At 35.4% G+C, this 17,901-nt stretch overlaps 1 protein-coding gene across 3 annotated transcripts; it reads left to right on the forward strand.

Moving 5' to 3' along the window:
- Positions 1 to 36: 36 nt before the first annotated feature.
- On the forward strand, positions 37 to 17,300 carry LOC112048781 (zinc finger Y-chromosomal protein-like). 3 transcript variants are annotated; one of them, XM_024086437.2, is made up of 2 exons: positions 37 to 365; positions 4,880 to 17,300. In XM_024086437.2, the coding sequence occupies exon 2, from the start codon at positions 4,889 to 4,891 to the stop codon at positions 6,356 to 6,358; it is 1,470 nt and encodes a 489-aa protein (XP_023942205.1). In that variant the 5' UTR covers positions 37 to 365; positions 4,880 to 4,888; the 3' UTR covers positions 6,359 to 17,300. The 3 variants fall into 3 exon arrangements, with proteins under 3 accessions (XP_023942205.1, XP_023942204.1, XP_023942206.1); XM_024086436.2 differs by having other exon boundaries at positions 37 to 352; XM_024086438.2 differs by having other exon boundaries at positions 37 to 318.
- Positions 17,301 to 17,901: the final 601 nt, after the last annotated feature.

Genomic DNA, 17,901 nt, shown 5'->3' on the forward strand with positions numbered 1-17,901 from the left:
CTGTGACGCCCCATGATTTTCCCAATGTCAAATTTACTCTGTGGCACACCACAATTGTCAAACAAATTTCGTCTCAGCAATTTAGCCGTGAATTTTAATAAATTTATCGTTAATATCGCGTAAAGTTTAATGAAACTGTTGTTTTAATAATTGTTTAGTTGTGTGCAATGTTATTTTAGTTATATTTCACAGTTTGAGACTGCGTAATGTCGGTCGAGAGTTAGCCTAAGGCACAATGCCATTTTACAATTTTATAGTTTTATTATAACATTGGAACTGAGTGTTTCTTGATAAAGTTATGACGTGTTGTAGTGCATTGTAAGTGTTGTTTTATAAAGCTATTGCAGTAAACGTAAGTACAAAACGTAAGAATCATTATTTTTAAACGTTTCGTAATTTGTACCTAAATTATTGCACATTTTTATATGTATCTAAACTTATTGTATCGTCCGTTGATAATATATGAGTTGCGCTTGTAAAAACTTGAACACAATATAGTATTAATTAGTTTTTTATCGAGTTGTTATGCAAATCAGTTGTCCATATGTATGAAGTAATATAATAAAGATTATTAATATTACTTGTTTGCACCTTGTTCCGTGTTGAAAATTACTTTGCTTTTAATAATTAACTTAACTCTCTATAAACACTCGTATTTACACTTCTTTTTTGCCAGTGGATATGACCTCTGCCTCCAATTCCGGAGGGTGTGGGTTTTAACCTGGTCCAAAGCATGCACCTCCAACTGTTTAGTTGTGTGCATTTTAAGAAAATAAATATCACGTGTCTCAAACGGTGAAGGAAAACATTGTGAGAAAACCTGCATATCCTTCTTAATTCTGTGAAGTCTGCATTTGGGCAAGCGTGGTGGACTATTGGCCTAACCCCTATCATTGTGAGAGGAGACTCGTGCTCAGCAGTGAGCTGAATATGAGTTGATAATAATGATGATTATCTGCCTACTTGCTGATATATATTTTCATAAAAACTGATATATATTTTTTTAAAACCATGTTTTCTCACATATCTAAAGTGTATTAAATGCTTGTTTATTTAATTAATGAGGCTGTTGTGTTTATTTTATAAGACTATTCAAACATTATCATACTAAGCCCACCAACCCGCAACAATGCAGCATGGTGGGTCCAAATCTCCTCTCCTACAAGGTCTGTTTCCTTGTTGAATACAATTTAAATAGGCTGATAACAATTATGAACAATTTATTTTGTTAAATGCTCTCTTCATTGAATAATCAAGCTTTTTGACATACTCCAGATCTGATAAGTAAAAGTATTTTTGTTTAAATAACAAGTTACAAATGACTGCAAAAGTAAATTTATGCAAGTAGGCAGTTAATATAAAACATTTTGAAAAAAAATGTTGGAATGTGCATACTTTAAAAATGGTTTCTTGTAATCTTCATGAACCAGAATATATTTTATTTCTTGTAAAAAAAGTTGGCAACCCTAAAACAAGTTATATTATTTCTTGTAAAAAATCTTGGCAACCCTAGAACGACTGACTTGGTCGCTAACTATGGGCCTCATAAGAAGGCTCAGAGTCACACAGCGGGCGATGGAGCGAGCTAGGTTAGGAGTATCTTTGCGTGATCGAATCAGAAATGAGGAGATCCGCAGAAGAACCAAAGTCACCAACATAGCTCAGCGAGTTGCGAAGCTGAAGTAGCAATGGGCGGGGCATATAGTTCGAAGAGCCGTTGGACGTTGGGGTCCCAAAGTGCTGGAATGGCGACCCCGCACTAGTAAGCGCAGTGTTGACCTCCCACCAGGTGGACTGACGACATCAAGCGAGTCGCAGGGATTCGCTGGATGCAGGTGGCTCAGTATCGTGATGTTTGGAAGTCCTTACAAAAGGCCTATGTCCTGCAGTGGACGTCCATCGGCTGATATGATGATGATGAACCCTAGAACGAGGGAACGACGCGTGACGTCATCTTTTTCGAGTTTGCATCTGGCTTCATCGAATTATAAGACGTTGTCACGTTAAAAAACGTCTAAGGAAATATTGCATCGATTTTCTCTCGGCCCAGGAGGCGGGCGCCTGTATATTATAAATGTGTAGCCGCGGGGCGTCCATTACTAGGCCATATTTTATCCCCGCATTCCCACGGGAACGAGCAGTGCGCGGGCGAAACCGCGGGACGTCCGCTAGCTATTATATTGCAACGGATACGTGCCTCTATAAAAAGATATTTTTTATTTTTATTATTTTCGATCGTTGTTGTGGTTTGTGGTCACGGGATAAGGGGTAGCTGGGACGCCCATAATGCTAGCCACAAACGGTCAATAGGGATGATGACAGTTTTTAAAATTATATATAAATTAAGAGTACGCTAATAGTAAAGCAATTTTGTAAAAGTAACAGGGTATCTGCGATCATTACTTTCGGAGCTACAGGGATTTAAAGGGTCAGATTTGCGGATCAGTGAAAAACGCCCCATACAAAATGGCACGAACTGATGACGTCGTAGGTAATGTAATGATCGTTAGATTTGTATGTGCGTTCAAACAAAATTACTAATATCTTTGTTATTTGTGCGTTTATGTTTATAGTTCATTTATTAAAAAATGTCACATTTAATGTAAGAAAGCTATATAGAAAATATTTTTAGTAGATTTTGAAATTTTATAATCTTATTTATTTTGCAAATATCCAGTAAATCTTTGTTTTTTATGTATAAATTAGTTAACATTGACCTTATTTACCCGAATGTATCATAAAAATCAATATATTCAAACTTAGTCATCATCCCCATTATTCTCACGTTTCTGTAGCACCCACGACTATAATTGATGGTGTGTGTTGGTCACTGCGTACATGACTTGTATAGTATGCCGCGTAGGTACTGCCGTTTGCTTTTCAGAAACGTGAGAATAATTGACCGTCAATGGCGATCTTAACATGAGCCCTTGGAACCCTTAGACATGTCCGTCTGTTCGTCCGTTCGCCGTTTAGCTCTGAGACTATTACTACTTGAAAACTGTAAACTAGCATGAGCAAAGACTTAAAATAAACTAGCGGACGCCCGCGACTTCGTCCGCGTCGAATTCAGTTTTCACAAATCCCGCGGGAACCGTGAATTTTTCCGGAATGAAAAGTAGCCTATGTGTTAATCCAGAGTAAAATCTATTTACATTCCAAATTTCAGCTAAATCGCTTCAGTAGCCGCAGCGTAAAAGAGGAACAAACATAATATTAGTAGGAAGTGGGATAATCTTGATATATATTTTTTTGGGGTCATCATCATTATCAACCCATATTCGGCTCACTGCTGAGCTCGAGTCTCCTCTCAGAATGAGAGGGGTTAGGCCAATAGTCCACCACGCTGGCCCAATGCGTATTGGCAGACTTCACGCACGCAGAGAATTAAGAAAATTCTCTGGTATGCAGGTTTCCACACGACGTTCGCCTTCACCGTTTGAGACACGTGATATTTAATTACTTAAAATGCACACAACTGAAAAGTTGGAGGTGCATGCCCCGGACCGGATTCGATCCCACACCCTCCAGAATCGGAGGCAGAGGTCAATATCCACTGGGCTATCATTGCCCTCCTGCTGCTAAATCTACTATATTAATCATAAAAATATTTTTTAAATGGGAATCAGTAGTTTCTGAGATTAGCGCGTCCAACCAAACAAACAAACACTTCAGCTTAATAGTATTAGTATAGATAGGTATATATACCCGCGACTTTGCCTGCGTGGAATTCGGCTCCCCATTCTCCCTCTTGATTTATTCGATGCGTAGATTATATTTTATCTCGATATTCCCTTGGGAGCAGGATCTAAGCGGGTTGGTTTTTTATTAACCGACTTCAAAAAAGGGGCTCTCAATTCGACACATATGTTTTTTTTAATGTTTGTTACCTTTTGACGGCCTCCGCGGCGCAGTGGAATGCGCGGTGGATTTACAAGACGGAGGTCCTGGGTTCGATCCCCGGCTGGGCCGATTGAGGTGTTCTTAATTGGTCTAGGTTTGGCTGGCGACAAAGACGTACCGCCAAGCGATTTAGCGTTCCGGTACGATGTCGTGTAGAAACCGAAAGGAGTGTGGATTTCTTCGTCCTCCTAATAAGTTAGCCCGCTTCCACCTTAGATTGCATCATCACTTACCATCAAGTGTAATTGTAGTCAAGGGCTTACTTGTAAATAATAAAAAAAAATGCCTCGTAATTACATCATTTATTAACTAATTTTGAAAATTTTTTTTTGCTTGTAAAATATACTTCCAGATTGGTTCCGTTTCATTTTCATGGAAATCGGTTCAGTAGTTTTGTGTTAAAATCAAAATAACTGGAATTCGTCTTTGAAGTCGGTTCCGTTTTTTATGTTAAAAAGATTATTCCATGACAAGTTATCTTGACGGGGATCTCACCGCCAAAATAAATCGTTTGTTTCATGTAGTTTTCGATTATTTAAATGTATACATATACTTACAAATAATTAAAATCGAAGTCATCATCATCACATCAGCCGATGGAGTCCACTGCAGGACCGAGACCTTTTGTAGAGACTTCGAAACATCACGATACTGAGCCGCCTGCATCCAGCGAAAGTCTGCGACTCGCTTAAAGTCGTCCGTCCACCTAGTGGGGGGTCGACCAACACGATGATGACTAGGTTCAATTATTGATTATTATAATACATTCGAGTAAATAAGGTCAATGAAAAATTAAGACATTTATGTAGTTAACATAAATGTCTTAATTTTTGTTGTAAAAGGTTGACATTTCTGCACCTTGGGACCGAAGTATCTGATTGTTATTTTTATCATTGAAATGAAACTTGGTTATGTTTGATACAAATAACCGATATTGTCATGACTAAGTATTTAAATTCTTGTCTCTTAATTTCAGATCATCACAATGGAGTTACCACACCCCCTGTACGCGCAACCGAAGCTGGAGGAGGGTATGTACTTACCTCACATGGAGGGACCCTTCATAGTGCCCAAACCGGAGAATCTCCAGTACCAGACCGTTCCGGAGAACTATTCCATGCCTCAGAACTATGCTCCAGAGCCACCGACAAATTTCACGGTGACCGTCACCAAGGAAGAGGGTTTCGAGGAACCCAAGATGGAGGAGGGCCAAATAGACCACACGATACCGAGACCTGGTCCCATGCCGAATAGACCTCCCCCAAAATTTATAAGCGTCACAAGCGAGGAACTCAACCCTGAGCAACGTGCGATGTACGAATCAGTACTCTCGACTTGGAAACCGGTGATGTTTCCCAAAAGAACTAAACGGTACATCTGCCAGAAATGCAATAAAGAGTTCAAGAATTACCAAAACTTATATCTCCACACAACAAGAGTGCATTCCTCCGAAGAATCTGCCGTGCTGTGCAATATTTGTGACAAGACGTTCAAAAACAAACACTATCTGTACATGCACCGCATGAACAAACATTACTCTGAAACGGAGAAGTGTTACTGCCAGTTCTGTCTGCAGGAGTTTCGCACGCGACGCGCTCTGCACATGCACGTCAAACGCATCCATCCGAACACTTTGCCAGAGATCAAATGCCCGGAATGTGGTAAAGAGTTCTCTGTGCCCTACAAATTGCGACACCACATCGAGAACTGCCACAAACCGGAGAAAGAGAAGCACAAATGCCACATCTGTCAGAAGCTGTACAAAAGCCATTTGAATTTGAACCGTCACTTGCACTTTCAGCACTCCCAAGTGGAGAGACATCCGTGCGTCTTCTGCCCGATGACTTTCAAATCGCGTCACCACATGAAGCGTCACATCCTGAACATCCACCCTCCGTTGGAGTCGAAAGTGACGTGTCCTGAGTGCTTGAAGGAGTTCAAAAACGACCAGTACCTAAAAGAGCACATGCAAGTCCACACATCCTTTGACAAGAAGATTAAATGTGAACTCTGCGACAAGTTCTTCCATTCGGCCGTGCGTCTGAAGAAGCACAAGAAGATCGTGCATCCGAACAAACCAAAGATGCGGTGTGAGAAGTGCGACAAAGAGTTCGCCCACGCCCACTACCTGCGGCGCCACAACAACTCGGTGCACGTAGACGTGGATGAGAGTAACTACGCACACGAATGCGATCAGTGCGGGAAGAAGTTCAAGATCAAGCGGTACCTCAACAACCACCTCCAAAGGCACGAGCAGCAGCACCTCAAGCGCATCTCCCAAATGGTGAAGACTGTCATGGATGATGGAGACGCTCCGAAGAAGAAGGGGGCAGCGGCAGCGGCGAGACGGGGCCGACCCCGCAGAGCGAGGAAGGAGATAGAGTTCATCAAGTGCGAGCCGGTGTCCAGCACCGAGGAAGAATCGGAAGAAGAAACGGAATCGGATTCAGAGTGAGGGTAGTTTTAATTTTAATTGTGGATGCACACTTAACACACTTCGCTATTATCTTTATCTACATATATAAAAGCGAAAAAAAAATAACCGCTTGTCTAACTAAAATGAAATTTGGCAGGGAAGTTTTTTTATATTCTTTATAAGTTAGCCCTTGACTACATCTACCTGATTGTAAGTGATGATGCAATTTTTTTTTAATAATCCAGTAATTTTAGGCATTTTATACCCCAATCTGGGGAAAAATTCCTAGTGAGCTGAATTTTTGTATACACCTTTATTACGGCGTTATTATGAAGTTGTGAAAAATCGACATCGATATCGTGCCGGCTAAAAAAATTACAGAGGTCAAAAGGTCACGAAAATCAGTTTTTTGCAAATATTTCGCGACCTATTGCTCGGACGTCAATAGAGGTCATTATAAAAATTGTTCCTCATAAAATTGTCTACAAAAAATGTCTCTTATAGTTTTTCTGTAAAATTAACGGTTTTCCGATCATAGCGCTGAATGCACTCACATACGGTATTGTATACCGTACACCAAGGCGTAAACTCTATTGCTTTTTAGTAATGTTTGTAAATGTCTCTAAATCTTTTATTTTACATTTAGATGTTTCCAGAAAGATATATTTATCATATAGGGGTTTAGGTTTTTAGTAAGACGTACTATATCTCATTCTAATGACCTTCAATGGTAGATGTTTCGTATTTCATTGTTCCGAGACCCGTCCCTTTATACCTGCTACTGCCAGTCAGACTGAGTATACTCATAGCACGCACTCAAATACTTGATCAATCTACATCATTTTTTTTCAAAAAACCAGGAAAAAACAATGCTGAAACAAAAATATACTCGACTGATAGCCTCAACAAGTATCCACATTGCAAAAAAAATATTCTGTTTCTGCATGCCATGACACAACAATAATACAACTTCAGCACTTTTTGGGAAAGGAAAATTGAAAGTCATGAAGATGTTTGAAAAAAGACCCGATTTAAACAATTGTACAGAAATATTCCAACAAGAAAATTGCTCACGAGATGTCATTGTCAATACTGGAATACATTTTCTACTAGCTGTATACGGTGCTCCAAAATCAGAAAATTCAATTGATAATTACAGATAAAAGCTACAGCTTTGCTAAATTAACAAAACAAAGTACAGCTGTAAAATTTCCTTAATTACCACCTACTTCTTCAGCTCAACAGCATATTTTTCGAGCATATTACCAAATACAAACCTGGCTAGGAAGAGACATCGATCCAGAACAGTGGGGTTGGGAGTTAAAAAATGATATGCTGCATCCAATAATGACTTTATTACCACCAGCACCCGATGAACTACTGAATACAATCTTTTGTAATTGTACAAAAGGTTGTGGCGGCAAATGTGGATGCAAAAAAATTGGATTGAGATGCTCAAAAGTTTGTGGGCATTGCCGTGGCCAGTCATGCTTAAACGCCGAGTCAACGAATGATGAAAATGATGAAGATGTAGATTTAAATCAAGAAATAACTCCACTTGACATTTTGTCAGTAGCCAATAACGATAGTGAAGCTGAAAATATTGACAATGAATAAAAAAAAAAATTATTCGCAAAAATTTATTTTTTTCGGTATTTTTCAAAATTTTGATAAAAAAAATATTAATTGTTAATTAAAATAAACTTTCATTATATATCATGGATTATGCCTACGGGGGAAACCATGTAAAAAACGCGCCTTGCATTCTACCTCGAAGGTGGTGAGGAAACGAGTGCATCGTTACAATATAGTCGCTTTCTCAGCGCTATGATAGGAAAACCGTTAATTTTACAGATAAACTATAAGAGACATTTTTTGTAGACAATTTTATGAGGAACAATTTTTATAATGACCTCTATTGACGTCCGAGCAATAGGTCGCGAAATATTTGCAAAAAACTGATTTTCGTGACCTTTTGACCTCTGTAATTTTTTTAGCCGGCACGATATCGATGTCGATTTTTCACAACTTCATAATAACGCCGTAATAAAGGTGTATACAAAAATTCAGCTCACTAGGAATTTTTCCCCAGATGAAACCTAAAATAACTGGACTATAAATAAATTATAAAAAAAAAAATTGTATACTGACGGTACCTCTAATAAATATATAAAAAGTAGCTGTTGGCGTGTTAAGTGTGCATCTGTTTTTAAATCTTTATTTAAATATAAATTTCACATAGTTTTAGCTTAAGTGTCCACGCGGTATATTTAGTGAGAGATTTTCTAGTTCTTATAGCTGGTTACTGACAAACATTGCTGGTGGTTAGTGCTAGTGACTGCCAGGCATTGCTAGCCACTGCCAAGCATTGCTAGCTACTGCCAGGCATTGCTAGTCACTGTCAGGCACTGCTAGCTACTGCCAGGCATCGCTAGTGATAGGAAGGCACTGCACTGTCGGGCATTGTTAGTGATTGGAAGGCACTGCCAGGCTCTGCTAGTTGCTGGAAGGCACTGCTAGTCACTGCCGGGCATTGCTAGTTGCTGGAAGGCACTGATAGTCACTGCCAGGCATTGCTAGTTGCTGGAAGGCACTCCTAGTCACTGCCGGGCACTGCAAGTTGCTGGAAGGCACTGATAGTCACTGCCGGGCATTGCTAGTTGCTGGAAGGCACTGCTAGTCACTGCCAGGCGTTGATAGTTGTTGGAAGGCACTGCTAGTCACTGCCGGGCATTGCTAGTTGCTGGAAGGGGCACCGCCAGGCAGTGCTAGTTACTGCCAGGCACTACTGGTTACTGTTAGGTGCTACAAGTTACTGTCATTTACTGCCTTTATGGGGTATAGTCGGATGCAATCTGTATGACGTTTCAGAACATCGTGCGTTAAACTGCACAGTAAAATATTTTAGGTATCACCGGTTACATAGAGCGCGGCGGCAAGGGTATCGCCCCGCGCATTACTACTTTAGCGTACTTTATGTATGTAGAGAGTGTGGCTTATTTTGGAGACGTCATAAAGATTGCGTCTGAATATATTTATTGCTGATTTGTATTGAATGGTTGCAGTAGAAAACAGAAGAAGAAATACTTTATTGCACAATACAATTATAAATTAAAACAATAAAAAGATAAATTAAACTTAGCATGCAAAGGCGGCCTTATTACTAAAAGTAATCTCTACCAGGCAACAATACAGAAATATTGTAAAGTTGTATTTGCTAAAATGTGTTTGCATGTTAGAAACATAATTAATTAATTGCTTGATCAATCACAACCTACCATAATGTATGGTGTTTAAAGTATTTTAGGATTCCCTTGAGAATGTCGAAATTTACAAGACGGAGGTCCTGGGTTCGATCCCCGACTGGGCAGATTGAGACTTTCTTAATTGGTCTAGGTCAGGCTGGTGGGAGGCTTCGGCCGTAGCTAGTTACCACCCTACCGGCAAAGACGTACCGCCAAGCGATTTAGCGTACCGGTACGATGTCGTGTAGTAACCGAAAGGGGTGTGGATTTTCATCCTCCTCCTAACAAGTTAGCCCGCTTCCATCTTAGACTGCATCATCACTTACGATCAGGTGAGATTTTAGTCAAGGGCTAACTTGTAAAAAATAAAAAAAAACAAAGGTACGATTTTATTTTTCACTGTTTGAACTATAATGCATCTTTGAGTTTGGTTTAAATTTTTTGTAAATTTTTTTTCTTCTTTTTTTAAAAAAGATTTTTTTTTTTGATAAAAAGATGAAAAAAAAGAAGATAAAAATGTTTTTTATTGCAACCATTTGAACATGTTAGCATATTTCACACTCAAGTGCTAACTTATTAAATACTAAAAAGCAAGGCTAGACTTTGTTGGTACAAATATCATTGGAAGCAATAATTTTTCACAATAAATGTTTTTATATGTACGAGTAAGTCACTATACGTGTAAGGACTTACCTATGTAGGTGTATTGTGTCGTAGACAAAAGGTTAAATGTGCGCTGTAGCATGGTGCGGGTGACAGTCGCCTTATGGCGTTCGTAATACGCACTATTATCGTGTGAAGTAAGAAGGAGAGCGTAATGAACTGTCACCCGCACCATGCTACAGCGCACGAGCTGTAAATCACATATATATCTTATTTCGGCATATAAAATATACATAGACTAAACAACACTAATTGGGCAATGCCAATTTTGCGTCTAAGATTTAAAATGGAGTAATTTAGTAAAAAATACAAGATTTTTAGTACATTTTACGCGAGCTTTGAGCGCGACGACCGAATCAAGAAATTCCGTAACGCAAATAAACCTAACACCCAAGCCGTGCATCAAGTTAACACATTTCGACGTTATCATATCGACTCAACTGGACGAGTGTGAAACTAAGGGGCTAAACTTATTAGACCAGAGTTCGATTCCAGCTCAACGTAGACATTATTTATTTATTTATTCTTTTTTTTAAGGAAAAAATAATACTGCATGTATAAAATAAATAATTAATTATTTATTTATTAAATGCTAAGCAATAGCTTTACCGCGGCAGTCCCTGAGAGTGCCATACGTATTTTTTTTTCAGTATCCAATTTTCTTCTCTTTAGTGTTGTTTAGTGACGTGTGTATAACTAAAGTCCGGCCGCTCAGAAACGAGACTATCAAAAACGCAATTTCTGAGCGGCCGGACTTAATTAACCAAGTGTTTCTATAACTCGTGGACTCTAAGCATAAGCCTGGAAGTTTTCAAAACTAATTAGTAAGTACTTACACTAGAAAAAACGACACTACACAAACTTTACTAAATATATTTGCTCTAGTGCTAATTCTGTATACACAATTCACTAAAATTTCTATTATTTAGCATATTTTCAAAATTAAAAATTCTATTATTGACAATATATAGTTAAATTAGTTTTCCATGTCATATGTACCGTTTTGTTTTTTTGTTTAAAATAAAATTGTTAAACACATATTACATATATAAATTAATACAATAAAATTAATTTTTGACTTTCTCTTCAATATTTTTTTGATCGTTTTTACTAATATGACTAAAATGACATTTTAAAAGTAACCTTTTTAAATGTAACTACAAAAAAAAAATATTGAAAAAAGTCAAAAATCATTAGTGTTTTATTTACACATAAATTACATTTTAAAATTAACCTCATAAAATGTCATTTTAGTGTAAATAAAAAAGTCCAAAAAACATTGAAAAAAAAGTCAAAAATCATTAATTTTATTTTATTAATGTGATTATTTTGTGACTTTCGTTAGACTAACACAAAATTGTATTTTTTACTTAACTCTGTAGTAGAAAATCAAAAAAACGACAATTATATTGAGTTATTTTGAAATTTTTTATAAAATCTGTCAATGAAATTATTATCTTTTTTTTTAGTAATTGTGTAACTGAATTGTCACTAAAAACACTACAAAATAAAAAGTTGTAGGCTTAAATTTATCATCTATTATTATTATTATTATTAGTAATTGATAAAAAAGTTTTATTATTAATATTTCGAAAGTTTTCATTCAATTTAAGAGTTTTTAGAGATTAGTGATGGAATTTGGGGAAGATAGTCGTAAATTTAAAATTTTTGAGAATAAATTACAGAAAATATTTGAATCGTGGATATGATTAATGCTCAATTTCTCAAAGTGCACACAACAACAATCAAAAATATTGACAACATTGTACAATATCGACAATATTGTACAATATTGACAACATTGTGCAATATTGACAACATTGTACAATATCGACAACATTGTACAATATTGACAACATTGCGTAATATTGACAACATTGTACAATATAGTCAATATTTTTGTCAGTTAATATATGTACCTAGACTTTGAGCCAGTCTCGGATTAGCTATTTTTTAACTTGGGCAAAAAGTTTATATTTGCGCCCTCTGAAATAATTTTTTTAGAAGGGAAGAAAGAATCATTCATTTTTATTTTAAAATTATACCATACATCACAATTATTGCTAATAAGTTATAGGAAATTCTATAAAAATAATAAAATACATTAAATAGGGTTTTGAATGTTTTTTTTTGTTATTAAACCATCATCATGAAAATATGTGTCTCATATACTTTTAATTTGACCATAATTATTTAGTGCAAGAGCTGGTCAACATATTTGGGTTTGTGTTTGGGGCAAAGTGAAAAATTGCTTGCTTGGGCTTGGCTGGGGAGTAATAGGGGTTAAATCAACCCCTACATCTGCAAAACGAGGATTATTTTTTGCAAAAATATTTTTGAGGCATCTGTAATTTTTATACATTTGCATTGGTCTGTAAGAAAAATAATAACCCAGATTATTTGGATCTTTGATTTGTAAGATGCTTAAAAAATTATTTACGTAAAAAATATTTTTTCGTAAATAGTTTTTTAAGCATCCAACAAGTCAAATACTTAACTAAACAATCTGGTAGTCTGGTTCTTTTTCATTTTTTTTATCTTTTTTGAAGTTGTAATATTACAAAGATAAAAAAAAATTCAAAAATTACTACCTCAGGCAACAGGTTTTTGATGTAAACAAAAACGGATCGTTTCAAAGTTCTTGAACGCCATCTACATAGAGCTTTAAGTATATCAGCATATAACGCCCGATTACAATTTTCGTAACGTATAATTAATATTTCACTAATTTGTAATCGGGCGATATGTGCTGCCATCTACAGGTTTAGTATTTAAAAACAATCAGTAGATGGCGTTCATCTTTACATTATTAACCTGACTAGATTTGATTCTAATGTAATTATGTATTTAATTGTAACTGGGTTATTTATATTTAACTATTTAAATATATAAAAATTTCAGATTGCCTCAAACGTATTTTTTGCATGAAATAATCCTCGTTTTGGTATAGGGGTTGATTTAGTTCCACTACCCCCAGCCAAGTCTCCAGTTAGGCTAGTATAGGAGACAGGACTAGATTTCAGTTGGCTCCAAATATCTCTAAAAAATGTCCACCGGCTCTTCGACTAGTATGTATTAGGTAAATAATTATTTTGCATAATAAAACATTATTGTCTATAGGTAATTGTACATTTATATTGTGGTAGTGTTGTTTCTTTATTTACCTAATTCAAGGCCAATTTTAAATTTTTCTGATTGGTGTTGTATAGTTTATTTACAAGTTTTGTGTTTATCCTGGATACACTTTTAAAGGAGTGTGGATTTTCATCCTCCTCCTAACAAGTTAGCCCGCTTCCATCTTAGATTGCATCATCACTTACCATCAGGTGAGATTGTAGTCAAGTCAAGTTATAGAGAATAAAAAAAAACGATTCAGCCATCTTAGTAAGTGTACCTCGGAATTTGAGATACCCAGTTGAATATTTGTATTTACTTGTATTTTGGCATTATAAAAGTTGTCACAAAATCTACATATGATATCTGAGTATAAATATAAACAAATATTTATTGAAGTGAAGCGCATGAGGGTAAAATTTTTACAGATGTGACGTCACGCCGATAAGCAACGGAAGTGTCGAAAAAGAGAGAGAGCGATCGAGACCGATTGAGAGAGAGTAAGACAGGGCGAACGTAGCGTGAAGCGACTAGCCGTGTGAGTGAGAGTAGGGAGCGAGCGAGTGAGAAAGATTGAGAGAAAAAGTGAGACAGCGAACGTCGTATCACGCACAGTGCTATGGAGTGAGGGAGAGAGCTATAGTGAGAAAGATTGAACGAGAGAGAGAAATCGCGCAATGTAAATATTGAAGAAATAAATTGAAAAAATTATAATTTACATTAATTTTCAACACTTTTTATATTTTAATGACAATTAAATTCCTAACCTATCTTCCTTTTTTCCCTTCCTCTTAGTCTCGGAAATGTAAAGTTTTAGATTTGTACAAATATAAACAGGATTTATAAATTAGTTCGCCAAAGAAGTTTCACTTCTGACATGTATACACAGTACGCACGCATTTTTTTTTTTTATAAAATAATTGTATTTGTTATCAATATTTCAAACTTTTAGTTTCAAAATGCACCAATTGCGCGCTCTCACTGCTGAGCTCGGGTCTCCTCTCAGAATGAGTCTTTCAGATGATTCACTTTTTACGGTAAATCAAAGATATGATGTAAAATGATAATAATATTATATTATTATCATAATTTTATTAACATTATGTATAAAAAAACCTTTGAAACAAAAATTGTAGTGATGTAGGTAGATAATTATATCTACAACATTTCAGTTAGATATATCAAAATCTGAGATTCTTATCTTTCGACTAAGATGGCTCGATGGGTCATCAGGCCAAATCCTTCAAGAACGACCCTCTTAAGAGGTCCTGGTCTCAGAGGAGACTCCCTTCTCTGCTTCCTCTTCGGGTCCCATCAGGCGATGCTTCTGAGCTCGCCCAAACCCCCTGGTGAGTCGCTAAGGTCCCATAAGGAGCCTCCAGCACTTACACGATCAGGATAATACACAAAGAAAGAGTTATAACTTAGCAGAGTTCCGCCGTAACGCGTTACGTTACGAACCGGTTTAGCCTCCCGTAAGAAGTTATCACTGCAAAATTTTCCTCTGTTTTACATAAGAAAGAAACAAAATTTTTGAATAAGCTATTAGACACCTATCAAGGTGTTAAAACTGGTCTTCAATATATTATTATTAAATCAATATTTATAAATTTAAACAGAATGCGATTATAATAAATATTTTTTTTGTTGTAAATATTATTTTTAGTTTTTCATCTCAATATTGGGTTTCTAGTGTAATTTTTTTTAGTTCTAATGTAGTAATTCATAATTATCATCCATCGATCTCCTATTAAAAATTAGATGCACAATCAGCGAACAAAAACGTCTCCACTCAATGAGTGCCAAACACAAGTTCTTGACACTCAATTCAAGTAGTCGCATTTGCAAATTCAACCTTAAACTTAATCCTGAAGGTTGAATTTGCTCTGTTAGGGATACTTTATGTATAATTTTCTTTACCAATAATTTTAAAACTGTCAAACCAAAATTGGCCAGTTTTTAAGTGAAATTTTCTACATGATTGTGCTTCCTTTTATTATTATAAGAGGTCAATGGTTTCATCCTATTTTAACGATCCATTACATATTTAGTTTTTCTCATTGGCTTCAATGAATTGTATTGAGAATTCTTATTAATAGGGATGATGACAGTTTTTTTATAATTGTATATAAATTAAGAGTATGCTAATAGTAAAGCAATTTTGTAAAAGTAACAGGGTATCTGCGATCATTACTTTCGGAGCTACAGGGATTTAAAGAGTCAGATTTGCGGCGCTGCCGCGGATCCCTGAAAAACGCCCCATACAAAATGGTACGAACTAATGACGTCGTAGGCAAAGTAATGATCGTTAGATTTGTATGTGCGTTCAAACGAAATTACTAATATCTTTGTTATTTGTGCGTTTATGTTTATAGTTCAAATATTAAAAAATGTCACATTTAATGTAAGGATGGTAAAACTGTATGAATTTTCATCTAATTACGACAAAAGTTCTTTAATAGATTTTGAAATTTTATAATCTCATTTATTTTGCAAATATCCAGACAATCTTTGCTTTTTATGTATAAATTAGTTAACATTGACCTTATTTACCCGAATGTATCATAAAAATCAATATATTCAAACCTAGTCATCATCCCCATTGTATTGATTTTATTACATGCTCGCCAAGCGTATTCTAATATATGTATAGTATACATATACGTTTTGCTTATTAAAGCCGTCAAATGTCGTATTAAACCGACTTCAAAAAAGGAGGAGTTCAGTTGGAAGTTTAGGCTTTTTTATGTTTGTTACCTTATAACTGCGTAATTTACTAACTAATTTTGAAAATTCTTTTTTTTTTAAAGGCGACGGTGAATACAAACGTCGAGCATGTTCAATCGTCTGTGACTATCATTAGGTGATTGTAACAAATATTGTATTTACTATTATTTACCTTTTGCACCTTGCAATGATTTTATTAAAACCAGTTTTCGAACATTAGCGTCGAGCATGTTTGAGCGTGTGTAACTATCATTAGGTTATTTTACAAAATATTATATTTTATTTACCATACTATTAAGTTAGTTTAAATTACTTGCCAATTTTTTTCTGCTTTTTTTATAAATCGTAATGTATTGGCATTTTATAATTTTGTCTGATTTAAAATGTTGGTAATTTGGTTTTTTTATTACAACCAACTAATGTTTTATAAAATAAATAACATTAAAATAAGTTAAGTTCTAGTTTTGGAGATTGGCGTGAACAAATGAAACGAAAATTTTGAAAATATCTTTTTTATATTCCGATTCTCTTCACTCTTTCTATTTTTTGGAATATTAAATGTACAGTCACTGTTTCTACTCTATTATATGTATAGATAGTTTAAATTAGTGAAAACGAAAATCCTTGAATTTTTTTCTATAAGATTGTGACGTCACGGTTTCAAAATTATGACGTCACTAAACTGTAACGTAGATTGCGTTTCATATAATATGATCCATATGAGTTTTGTAAACGAAAGGTACATAATTGTTTTTTATTTAGAGATTGTGACGTCACAGTTTTGACATTATGACGTCACCAAGCTGTGACCAAGATTGTGTCACAGAACTCCAGGTAATTTTAGAAAATCTACTTCAAATGCATAATTTCTATTGTGAGGTTGTGACGTCACAATTTTGTATTTTTGACGTCATCAAACTGTGACTAAGTGTCATAGAAATCACAATTTAGGATGTCATAACATGTTTTTTTTTAATTTTGACTGAAGATTGTGTTGAACATCCACGATTTTTGGAAACGAATAATATCCATTTTTTTTTTTCAATTTGTGCTTAATATTAAATATTAATAATGAATAAGTGAAAGATGAAAGAAAACGTTACTACCTATAATAACAAATATATTATTAATATTTTAGATTACTTAGGTATTGTAATTTTGTTTTCTTTTTTAAGTGAATTTTGTAAATAGTTGAAGAATTTATTAATGTGCAAAATAAACGGTTACTTGGATTTTCTATATTTTATTTCAAACTAGTGGACGCCCGCGACTTCGTCCGCGGAAACCCTACTACTACCCTACCCTACCCTACTTCTACTAAAGCTTAACAAATGGAGTAACTTTTCCCGTTTTCCCAACATTTCCCTTCACTGCTCTGCTCCTATTGATCGTAGCGTGATGAAAAGTATACTATAACCTGCCCAGGAGTATGAAAAACAATTGTACCAAGTTTCATTAAAATATGGAACTATGGATTTCCAAAAATAAAAAGTAGCCCAAAGTTCTACTCCAAGGTACAGTTTATCTCTGTTCCAAATTTCGTTCAAATCGGTTCAGGGGTTTTGCTGTAAAAAGGTAACAGACAAACTTACTTTCGAACGAATTTATACCAATGATTAATAGTTCTTATGGAAATAAAATTCCAAGACATATTTTTGCTGTTCAATAGCAAAAAAAACATATAGGTACATTAAACAAAGCCTCAGCTATTTTTTAACCGACTTCTAAAAAGGAGGAGGTTCTATGTTCGGCTGTATGTACTATGTATGTTTTTTTTTGGATTTCTTTTTAATAAAATTGGCCATAATATGTATATCTTAGGGTCTTAAAGCT

Source organism: Bicyclus anynana, chromosome 27 (assembly GCF_947172395.1).
Source record: "Bicyclus anynana chromosome 27, ilBicAnyn1.1, whole genome shotgun sequence".
Lineage (NCBI taxonomy): Eukaryota > Metazoa > Arthropoda > Insecta > Lepidoptera > Nymphalidae > Bicyclus > Bicyclus anynana.

Bases quoted from the DNA above. Each gene is read 5' to 3' on its own strand.
- LOC112048781 (XM_024086437.2), top strand. From the start codon at position 4,889: ATGGAGTTACCACACCCCCTGTACGCGCAACCGAAGCTGGAGGAGGGT.